We start from the raw sequence: 12,406 nt of genomic DNA on the forward strand, positions 1-12,406 counted from the left end.
TGCGACCCTGTGAACAGTACACTGTTAAGTGGAGGGATTGCAACAAAGAAAATTCTTAGGGGTAAATGCAAAAATTATGAGTGAAATCCTGGCTCCACTGAAGTCAATGGCAAAACTCCCATTAACTTCAATGAGCCAGGATTTTATTGTATAGCTTTAAATGTTTCTCTCTCTGAAAAATACTGAACCACACAAGAAAAAAATATTACCCTTGGGTTGCGTCCAGTCATGGAACATGCCATGCCCAAAGGAATTGGTTTAAGAAAGTCGTAAGTGACTGAAGTAGGTGTTTGAAGAGGGGGTTGTTCTTCACCACTAATTACAGTGCTCATTACCAGTGCACACTACACTGTCCATCAAATCCTATTTGTACAATTCAATTGGATATTAAGGACCAAATTCTCCTCTTCAGCGTGTACATTCCTCTCCCACTGAAGCCAACTGAGGGCGACACAAGTGTATATTTGAACAAGATTAAATTACATGTCTGAAATCCCCAGGTTAAACTTCCTCTTCCAAATTGTATTTGGGCGTGGTCAGTTTGGAAGAACTCTGTGTAACTGGCTGTATCTTAATCATGAAACTGTATTTTGCCAATTTAAGACCTATCTTTTAATGCTGTTTTGGTCTCTGAATTATTTCACCACTGGCCCTCGCTAGCATCTTAGTGAGCTTAGCAGCCTGCAGTGATGGTGAACTAACTGTTTTTGGGAACATATGTCACTGGGTTTTAGATAATACAGCTGTTTTGTCTTGTCCTCTTTCAGGCCATTTTCCGCTGCTCATAATGAAATCACCCTTGCTACAGTCATCCCTATTTTGTGGAATAACTCATCTGTGCCTGAGATTTTCAGTCTGATAATTAAAAAAGGCAAACACAGAGAAAGCACCACAAAAGCAATTGGTGAGCCATACATTTATTGGACTCTATATTATCTGGAGATTTTCCTTCATGAGGGTTAAATAGGGCCTGATTCTCTGATAGTGGAAGGTGTTGAGTAAACCCCGCAGGGTGCTGTGTGCCTTTAACTCCCACTCAATTTAATAGGAACCCCTTTCAGGATTGATCCCACAGAGAACAATTGTGAATAATTGCATCCCCCAGGATATACCGTATTTTAAAGAGGACAAAATCAAAATATTTCCACTGGTGTCTTTTATTAAGTAATGCAAAATACAGTACTAATTATGACAATTCATGCATTTTAGACAATATAAATGCAAGCCTACAGAAAATATGTGACCAAGAAACCCTCAATTACTTTGAGGTAGTATACAAGGGAAAGTAGGAAAGCAGAAACACAATGGAATAAAAGAACAAAATATTTGTATTACTTTGTGTGTACATTTTTCACTCAAATACATTTGTATGAAAGAACTTAGGGTTCATTTCTGTTCTCATTTAAAAATATACTTCTTTAAATTCACCATTCTCATACATTTCAGCTTCACATAACACAGAGTTGATGGTATCTTATTGAATTGATTTGATTTTTGTCATCACAATGATGATTTTACCCTCTTCCTCCAAGAGTACAGGCACTGATGGCCTCATGCACAAAAATAAATAAGAAACCTACTTGAAGGAAAAAGGTTGCTGCTCAAATAGCTTAGATTAAGGATAATCTAATAAATACCATTTGTTTATAAAAATATTTCAGGTTTATAAAAGGGGAGAAAGGGTGGTCTTCCAGATGGAAAGGATGTTGTGTGAAAAGTGCTGTGTAATGTTTTTGTACAGATTGTTGTTTTAAACATAAAGTACCATTATGAATATATAATTTATAATAATCCTGTTTCTTAGAACCCTGTCGTTCAAAAGAAATATCAAATGTTGTTTGTTTTTTCTTATTGCAGTTTTGGAAGCTATTTAATTTAGAAGGGTTCCATATAATTGTGCTTTTGTAAGACTGTCCTTCCGACTCAAACCAGTGCTCCCAGTCCGTTGAAACTGCTGTTGTTTGCTGTGAAGGCTTGAATGGCTTCCTTGCTCCATGGAAGACTGATGGATCTCTGAAGCCTCCATTGAACTCTGATTGAGGGATTCTGCTGAGCTGTTTGGGCTTACATCAACATATTCTCTTTTCAACGCTGGGCTACTCTCAATATTTTTGCTACTGCACAACTGCATTGTGATCCTGTCATTTTTTTGGTCTCTTGGTTCTTTTGTTTTGTAAGAGGGCAACTTATCCTGTTTACAACTAGTGCTGATGTCAATGTTTAGGCCACTGTCTGTTCTGAGGAAGCAAGAATCCACAAGTCTATTTTGACAGATATCTTCTCCTTCTGAGAACCTATCTCCTTTGTAACCAGCATAGATGGGGCTTGTTCGGCTTTCTGCTTTTTTTATAGGGCTGCTATAGTACTGCTCCGAAAAGCTACAGGGTGATAGTCTGCCAGCGTTCCTGTAAGAATATGTACCAATGTCCTCTACACTCAGCTGCCTCCACCTCCCGGGTAAGTCTTCTTCTGAAAGATGGGTGCTCATGCAGTCGTTACGCATTTTCTGAGTTGCCAATGCCTGCTGCGTTGTTATGGCTGAGAAATGAAAAGGCTCATTAGCATAAGGTGGCAGAGTCCTAGTAAAAGTGGGAGAGTTCTCATTGTTATCAGCAAGTTCCATTTGCTGTACGGACTTTGACTTGCCAAACCTAGGACTTCCCTGATGTTCATAACTAGAACATGACTTTCTTTCAAATATTTCATCTCTGCTGCCCAGGTAGATTGCTTGCTGGGAGGCTGTCAGAGTGCTGGCCTGGGCATTCTCTTTTTCCTCAGAGGTAACGCTGAAACTGGAGTAGGAGCTCGAGGTTGGTAAAGAGGTAACATATTCTGGGAAGGCTTCATGAGAGAAGCTAGAATGGAAGCCATCTTCTTCTACAGTGCTGTCAGTAGAGTTCTGGGACCTCAAAAACCCCACATCTTTCACTTGCATATCAACACTTTGTCTCCTCTCCCTCCTCCTCTCCTCAGGGCAATAAAGGGCAGTGTCACTGCAGTAGATGTCAGACTTGTATTGGGGCCTTTGGCCAAGTTTGCCACCAGAGTCTTGAAAAGAGTGATCCCTTGCAGTTGTACTTGACAAATGTGAAGACAAGCTGTTTGGGTCTGGTTTCTCCAGTACCTTAGCGATGACGCACGTTGGTATGTTATCAGCAAATGATGCGTGACACAAGGGTACAGAAAGGCTGCATCCATGCTTTTCCAGATGGAGGCTGACTCTCTCCTGGAAGTCAGATGGCAGCTGTAACATAGAGAAGTGGTAAGGGGAAGGAAAATAGGAAGAAAGTCATTAATGGTGTCTAGCTACACTTATGGAACACAGATGAATGAGTGAACCAGACAGTATTATTTATTTCAGCGTGTTCAAGGTGTAAATCATTCCAGCTCCATTGAGGTCCATGAGCTGTGCCAATTTATACCAACTGAGAATCTAGCCCTTGGATTCTTACATGACCCCCAAACACTGAACCTTTTGAGATTCACCCGTCACTATTACTATGCTTTTTTACAACCATGACTAAATACCAGAAATCAAATTATTCTGCTCCTTTATATCAGTTATACAGTGGTCACTCTTAAAAGCTTACCAGTTGCATTATATCACTAAATAAGGTTGCTACTAAATAAATAGCTGTATTTCCTACAGTAGCATAAGGGGTACTGCAAATATTGAAGTAAGCATCCCTATTATTCTATGGCAAAAGTTTTTAAGGGTGAGCACTGTGGATTCCACATTGTATAACATACGGTTCCTCATTTTCCAGCTTCGCTTGTGAGCTTTTATACTTGGTTTAACCCAGAGACCTTAAGGCATTCAAAATATGACGTGATGTGAAATGGCAAGCCTGTTAGTTTGGTGTAAGAGGACAGTCCTTTTTAATCTATACACCTTCCATGTTAAGTTAATTCATATGTTGTTAATTTAATCCATGTGTCCTCCATTTGAAATAAGGTATGTAATATTGCTGATACTCTGGCAGATAGAAATATTAGTAATAGTAACTACAGATGCAACAAAGATTGAAAGAACAAGTTGGAAAATAAGATCATGTAAATCATCATAAAGATGTGGTTACTATTGCAAAAGAAACAGATTATTTAGAGTGAAACTACTATCCTGGATAGGTACCATTTTTGTGAGAACATATTGCAATAATTACACTACTGTTTGATCTGTTTTATGCATTATATATATATATTTATATCCTGAAGTATTTTAAGGAAAAGAACTATCGACCCCTTTTTGGCTATCACTCACTGGGGCTGGAATTACTAAAATGGTATTGATCTCATGTTAGCGATATGCCATACCAGAGCTCCCATTCTTGTGTCATCTAAAATGGCCTGTTCATGGATTTGTCAAGATATTCGATGTTTTGCAATGCATCCACTTATTTAATCTTTTTAAAGAAATAATTGTTCCTCACAATATACTGAGTTGCTGAGTAATAAATGCTTGCAGTGATAAATGGAATATTTGCCTCTTCAGCTGAACAGATGACAGAGCTTTTGGAAATTAGGGGGGAAAACCAAACAAAAATCCAACTAACCAACCAACAAAGCCTCCACCACAACACATCACCCTGGATACTTTTCAGTCAGTGTTGAGTCTACCTAGGGCCCAGTCCTGGAAATGCTTGGGATCGTGTACAGTGCTTACCACATTGCTCTCAGCTACAATCATTTGCAGGATCAGGACATTTGGAAGCTCTGCCTCTGTTCCAGTAAACCATCATCCTTATTGACCAGACAGCCTCAGTTACCAGATGTATTTAGTATCTCTCAGCATTATACTGATATTGAAATAGTTAATACATTTAATATTTAGTTTTGCACTAGTCTATCAAAAAACTGCAAAAAATGAGGCAATTTGAGAGCCCCGTGCTAATGAAACTGCTGGAAGAAATTGGTGTGTTAGTAACAATAACTTCTGCCATATAAACATACATCTTGGAGATGCTGCCCAGTGTAAGACAGTTCCAAAAGTTGGTTTAGGAAAAGACCAATCTCCTGCATTGAGATTCCCATCCATAAGAATGAAGAATAGACAGGTAAGGGCCTGACCCAGCTCCTGTTAAATCCCATTGATCTCAGTGAGAGTAGGATCAGGCCGAAAGTGTCTCAGAGGTCATGAGATGATTTAGAAACCCGGAGTGAAATCCTGTCGCCATTGAAGCCAATGACAGTGTCATTGACTTTAGTGAGTGGGGCCAGGACTTCACCTTAGGTTGTGGACATGTGGCTACATGTTCATGGTTTTTTCCTTATGTTTTGCTATGATTTGTACCATGCCATGACACAAATACAGCCCTAATTATGATTTTTTTAAACCATTTGCCTGAACTTGAAAGGGTCAGCTTCTCAAACTTCTGCTCCTTGGAAGATTTAGGGATAAGTCTAATTTAACCAAAGTTTGCACTCTGGAAATCAAAGAGGGTTTTCTGGTTGCCTTAGAAAAAGATGTCCTTTCCCATTAGCTTGTTTTAAAATTGATTTTTGGAATGTACTTGTATGTGCTGGGAAATAGCTTGATGGGGAAAATTGATCCTGAAAAGACACCTTGATGCCTGCAGGATCTCATTTTTTCTTTATCATTTTACTGGCCTGAACATTCTTAGTGCTTTGATTATTCTAAAATTTTTCCTTTTGCGCAAGATCGATACAGGCCCATTCCAAACTATACCAGGGCTTTTGAAAAAGAAAATATCAAGTTTCATCTTAAGCTTGGATTTTGTTAACAATTCCCTCAGCTGCCGTGGTGTTGGAACAAGTTGTATAGTGGGGGTGCTGAGAGCCATTGAACAAAACTAAACCCTGGATATAATGGAAACCACTTCAAGCCAGTGGGTGCTGCTGTGCCTCCAGCACGCCTAGATCCAGCACCCATGCTCAGCTGTACAGAAAACCAACAGATATATACACCCCTTTCTGTTTCTTAAAGGAGAAAAAAATCAGAGCTTTAAAGGCAAACAGGTTTTCGGATTGATCACGCATGAATATTCTGTTTTCCAAGAAACATTATTTCTTTGTATATTCATTGAGTTTGATCACATTACCTCAGAAAGCTTATGTGCCCTGTCGTAATTCTTGCTGCACTGGAGCAGCTGAGCAGCTAAATTGCAGTCCTTTCTATAGAGCTCCTAAAAAACAAAAAAAGCCTGATTTTTATGGCTTGCAACTAACCTAAGGCTTTGATTCTTCCTCCCATTTCTGGGCAAACTTTGTATGTTTTACGCTGGGAAAATGCAGAGCACATTTGATTTTTCTAATTCATTAGGTTTCTATTTTTCGTACATGCTCCTGAAATGTTGCTCTACCGGTTATCGAAGGAAGGGAGGAGGGGGAGGGGGATGGAAGAAGGAACCAGAAAGAGAAGTTTTAAACAGTATTAGTTAAAAAACATCAGTCTGCAACTTAGAGTATTGGGTGAATACTTACCATGGGGAATGCAGCATTACATAGTAAGCATGCCTGAGAAACTGAATACTATAATAAAGGTGAACTCCATAATAAAAAGGAAATTTGACTTAAGCATAAATATTCTGTACTGAATATTCCCCAAATCACTTAGATCCCATTTTAGAGATACCTGAAATAGTCTCATCAGGTTGGGGGGGGGGGGAATTCATCATAGAAATTGTTTTAACATTATTTTTAAAAATTTTTTTGTCTCTTTCTTCCCTGTGTGAATTCCCCTGGGTACTTCTTGGTTCACTAAAGATATCCCAAAATGCCTCATTTGGCAACATCAAATACTATGACTTGCAATGAGACTTAAGATATTTGCAATATAGTTGCATTCTGCACTACACTTAATGAATCAGGAAGTAGCAAGAGGATTTCACACTGAAGAAAGATAAATCAATGGGTTAGTTATGTTCTTTCTGTGCTGATTGGCTCCTGCAGCCTGTTTAGTGGGGGAATCCAGAACAGAAATCTGTGCTTAACTCCATATTCAGTCTTGCTTTGTACTATTTTAGCACACATGACTATTCTCTGATGCAGCATCTATAGGGCCACTGATATACAACTTACACAATGTTCCACTGTTAAGGTGCCATTACTGATGAAGCTTATTTTCAGAAGTAAGCCCTATAGTTGTGCACAGATGTGTCACAGAATGGTGTTACAGAGACCAGGCCATGCAAAACTTGTAAACATTTTATAATGTTTATAGAGAAAATGTGTTTGTGATTAAAATAGCTTCATTTTTTTCCCTGGGTGCTAATTCTGTAATTTCATTGCACGTCGACTTCTCCATTCTATTTATTCTCTTAAAAAACAACATGTCAATTTTCTATAAAAGAACAAGGGGGAAAAGTCTCTTTTCTGAATACCACTTTTGAGAAAATATAGCTAATATGCAGAATCAGTCCCACAAGAATCTCCTGGGATCACCTTGCTATGAATGTGGGAAAGACAGAAGTAGATTTTCTCCGGTCTGGTTGGATCTACATCTGCTGATTCCAATGCCCTTAAACAATGTTTCCAAACTATGATGCTTTATTTTATTTTATTTTATTAGGCTTTCTATATACCTCTCACTCTCTGCCTCAAATACGAAGACTATATATATATAAAGTAAACAACGGTTACCAGGTAATTCTGTTTTTAATTTGATGTTAGTGACTCAGACCCTGACTCTGGAAAACAGATGCAAACAGTAGGAATCTAAACATTTAATTTAAAAACAAAATCTCTGTTGCATGTGCATGTGGTTCTGGCATATTTTACATACATATCGTATGTCCAGCACATTGCTGCACAATATAAAACCAAAGACAGCTACTTTAGATTCCTAATGGCACAATTTGGCACTCAAGAATGAAATCGTTCCTATGTCTCATCCCTCATTTCCAGACTGGCTGCTCCACTGTCTGTGAAGACATGGCCACGGAAAGTGTAGAACAAATTTTTGAGCCTTTTTTTTTAATATTAAACATCTTTAAAAAATGTATGTAGAAAATCACATTAGTTGAATGTAGTGGATGTATCTTATCCCCAACATGACGGGATACACTACCTGACTGGGATCAATCATCTCTTTGAAAACAATATAATTCTGGATGGAAACCAGCCAAGAGTGCAGCAGGTAGAGCAATAATCAGTAAGTGACATCATAGGGCGTCTCATATTCCGTCCCATATTTTCTGAATTTAAGATACTGTGATCCCCCATAGTGTGGGGGGAAAATACCATCCATTTAAGAAATATCAGCAGGACAAGGATATGCTTTTTGTCTCATAAGGGTCTGTTGCTCAACAGCTTCTCTAGTTAACAATTATGTATAATATGGAAGATTTATGTGGTAGTTCTTGAGCAAAGTACATTGGACCAAATTCACCCCTCAGGTTCGCCAATGCAGCTCCATTACCAGAGGGCAGGATTTTGCCCAACATGACTCACTCTGGGGTATGAGGAGATGAGTATAGGCCTCAGTCTTGCCTGGGGCCCCTAGGCTCTGATGCAATACAAATACTGAATAAGAATAGTGATAACAACAACAACAGCTTCTTGGAGGATGCTCCATATTCTAGTTCAATCCAATTTACTATTTGAAACCACCACAATTGAAAACTGCGATTGGTTCACATGTGGGATCAAATCCTGCTCTCATGCAATCCCATGGATGTCAGTGGAGTTGCAGGGGTATAACTGTGGGCAGATGTTTACCCAATTTAATTTATACTAGTGTAAATCTGGAAAAATTCCATTGACTTCAGTGGAATTACACCATAGTTACATCATCAGTATACTTGTAACCCGAATTAAGCCTATTGTACTTATAGGGTCCTCTTAATTACAGGTATTAGAATAGTGGGAATAACAAATGTATTCCATTTTTCTGACACCCTTATTGTGGTACAAATTAAGGACCAGATTTTGAACTCCTTGCTCCCATTAGTAAGATGTTACTTGTATGAGTGGTCCTATTAAACTCAGTGGGGCTATTTGTGGAATAAGATACTCTCAAATATGATTAAGGGTTTATAAATATACATATGGGACCATGCAAGAATGTCCTAACAAGACTATAATGTCTTCTCTAGCATAAGTATTTTTCTTAATATCTCCATCTGGAGAGTGGGATTATAATGAACTAAACACATACAATCTGTCCCTCTCTGCCACATCCTTTGAAGTTTGTACAGGAGAACGATTTCATGAGCTTTTTTGCCAGTTTCAAAATGCATAATTTTCATCAATATTGAATGAGATGCATAACAGTTGCAAAGGATATTCCATGTTTCATTTCATACAGAGATAGATACAACACCACACCATGAGCTAGCAGGGGAAAATCTAAATTCTGGGGCTAAGGTGGGTCAGTCCTGCAACCATTCCTCATGCAAATAGTGCTTACTAATGCTAGGAGTGCCATTCCAATGAGTAAGGATTGGCTGATCTGATCCTCTTTGTGAGATGAAAAGATCAAATGAAAGGTAGTAACATTTTAGGGGCATATATTGGAACCGTAATCATCTGTAGAATTCTCTTTGACACTTATGTGCAATGCAGGACGTTCACCATACAGTACCTAGGGACATATGCTTCCATCAGTCTGCTCAGTGACCGCCACAGAATCTTACATATAACCCAATAGCAGAATAACACCTTTTAAAAGTATTTAGAAAACTGCATTATAGCTATGTTTAAATCTAGTGTCCCTAAATCCTTACAATTTTTTCAATAGAGGAAAAACCCTAAGGAACAGTCACAGCAACACAGTAATTGAAGTATAAGAAAAGCTAAAATTATTCAGTGAAAGAAATTCTAAACAGTAACATTTCTGATCCTAGGATTGACAAGTCAAATTTACTGTAAATAATAGGTAATGATTCTATAATTACATATAAAATGTTTTGCCTAATTCACTTTCACACACAATCTTAAGAAGTATCCATAATTAAATACTTACATTATCTTCTGATAACTTATCTATTGTCACCTTGGCTTCTATTAAATGATTATTGAGTGCTATTATTTCGTGGCTTAAAGCCCTTTTTTCCTCTTCGTAATGTTGACCCTGTGTATAAAAAATGGATTGGTCAGTATTTTTTTCCACTATGATAGAATTCCTGAAAAATACTCATAGCATGATGCCATTTTCAAAGCCAGAGGGATGCACAACCTAAATCAAGTATGTTCCCTATCTGCTTCTAGATAAGCTGCTACTTTCACTCAGCGCACTAGGTGATCTGCTGTGTAAATATGAAGGCCAAATGTATTCAGAAAAACAAATAGACAATGGAATGAAATGGCAAATGAAAGACTATCTGGACTGATCATCCTCTAGTATCCATAGGTTGCACTGTGGTTTCCAACCTGGAGAGGTGGATTAACCCTGGCTTTCACTCTAAAAAATTCTCCAAAAAAATGTTCCAATCACATCCTTTGCTTCCATCGTCACCAAGCAGGAGAAGCAAATAGTCACAGAAAATAGCAGGACCATTTACTTTTCTAGGAAGTCCCAGAGAGAGACAAATCAGGTTGTTTGTTTCTAAAGTTCATTTGCCTGATGAGTGGAGAATGGATCACAATGAAAGAGCTAACTTACTGTGATTGGGATAAGAGTAAGAGGAAAAAAATTTGAAATGATTTGAACTTTTTCCTCCCCACTTTCTTTTCTTCCCACTGGTCTGATTACATTGCAAGGATACCCATGTTTATAGCAACATTTTATGTTGAAAACAAATCAGCACACAAGATAAGGTGTAACTGGCCTGTAACCTATTGTGTCACCTGCGGGAGGTCCACTGAAGCCGCGGGACCAGCGGACCCTCTGCAGGCAAGCCGTCGAAGGCAGCCTGCCTGCCACCCTCGCGGCAACCGGCAGAGTGTCCCCAGTGGCTTGCCGCCCCAAGCACGAGCTTGGCGTGCTGCGGCCTGGAGCCGCCCCTGGGGCTCTGAAGCCCATCACCCCACCTCCAGACTTCAGAGCCCAAACTCCACCCCAAGCCACAACATCTATACAGCTATTTCTAGCTCACTAGAGTGAGCCTTGTTAGCACAAGTCTGTGGAGCTGGGCGGGGAGGCTTTCCATTGACTTCAATAGACTATGAATCAGGCTCTAACTCAGACAAAATTGACTTCAAAGTGAGCTTTGCCTGTGTAAGGACTGCTGTGTTAGGCTCTCAAAGCTCTGGGGTGAGAGATCCCAATCACAGTAAGTTAGCTCTTTCATCGTGATCCCTTCAGCATAGCTGTCTGAGAGAAACATGCAAGACAAACCTGAGATGTTGGGTTGGGGACACTACTCCTTCACCAAAATGCTGCTCACAGCAATTATCTGGTAAGATCTTTTTTAAAAAGCCACACAGCAAATCAGAATACTGGGCAAGATAACCACTGGCCTACTTCTTTTAAAAACTTGTGAAGGATCTTCTCCAACAAGCAAACTGTATTAGATAGTTAAATTTCCCAAGTGCCATGTGTATCAGTGTGACAGAGTCAAGGAAAAGTCTTCCATCACTACAGGCTCAGCTTTGTCTGATAATTGACAGCAGTGGGAGTTAGGTGTCCTGAGGGCACCGAACAAATATCAAGGTTAATTATCTGGTAGTGGAGCAGGCGGCTACAATAAAAAGAGATTATGAAAGCAGAAAGTGGTGAACTTCACATACTAAGCAGCTCTTCAAAGAAAAGCACATTCTAAAATCATTTAAGGGAACTTGGTGCTTGTTTTAAAAAGTGTCAGGCTGACTGAAGCTCCCTTCTTATCGACAAAACGGGACAGGACAGGCAACGAGAGTCCAAGATTCTCCAGACTGTCGGCTTTTTCAGACTGTCCCATCACCCTAACCTGGAATTACCATTTATGGGTAAAAGGGTAGTTCAGTCTCCATGACCATTCTGGCCTTGGCCTCGCCGAGCAGATAGCCAGTCAGACTGGCAACTAGTGTCAGTGTTGGTGATGGCTTGTACATCATGCAGTGGAAAAGCCAAAGGCTAAAAAGCTCCTTATTTTTCAAAAGAGACTAAGGCATGTGGAAGCCTGAGTCCCACTGCCTTTCTGTTAGACGCAGGCTCCTAAGGGATATATTTTTAAAGATATTTAGGTGCCTAGCTCAATGGAAGCTTGGTGCCTAGGTGCTTTTGTGAATCCCACCAGGTACCTTTACGGATCTGGCCCTTAGTCACTTCAGGGCTAGATTTTCAAAGGCATTTAGGTATCTAAAGATGCATTAGGCATCTGGTGGAACTTGCAAATCTGACCAGAAAATCAATGGGAGTAAAGTGCCTAATCTGCTTTGGCATTTTTGAAAATCATAATAGGTGCCGATCTGCATTTTTAGGCATCTAATACCTTTGAAAATCTGGCCTTAGGCTTCTAAGTCACTTAGGTGCTTTTGAAAATTTTACCCAAGGTCTATTGTATGCAGATTTAATTTTTAAGATATT

General features: G+C 39.3%; 1 protein-coding gene across 4 annotated transcripts in view; it reads right to left on the bottom strand.

Annotated features, from left to right (window-relative positions):
• Window positions 1-1,136: 1,136 nt before the first annotated feature.
• The window catches only part of BEGAIN (brain enriched guanylate kinase associated), a 242,757-nt gene continuing 231,487 nt past the window's right edge, over window positions 1,137-12,406 (bottom strand). For all 4 annotated transcript variants that reach the window (XM_050954144.1, XM_050954143.1, XM_050954141.1 and 1 more), the window contains 3 exons: window positions 9,923-10,030; window positions 6,060-6,143; window positions 1,137-3,244 (listed from right to left, as the gene is read on the bottom strand). In XM_050954144.1, the coding sequence (XP_050810101.1) occupies window positions 1,871-3,244; window positions 6,060-6,143; window positions 9,923-10,030 (1,566 nt within the window). In that variant the 3' untranslated portion in view covers window positions 1,137-1,870. The remainder of the gene's footprint in view (window positions 3,245-6,059; window positions 6,144-9,922; window positions 10,031-12,406) is intronic.

Source organism: Gopherus flavomarginatus, chromosome 5, assembly GCF_025201925.1.
Source record: "Gopherus flavomarginatus isolate rGopFla2 chromosome 5, rGopFla2.mat.asm, whole genome shotgun sequence".
In the NCBI taxonomy this organism is placed as follows: Eukaryota; Metazoa; Chordata; order Testudines; family Testudinidae; genus Gopherus; species Gopherus flavomarginatus.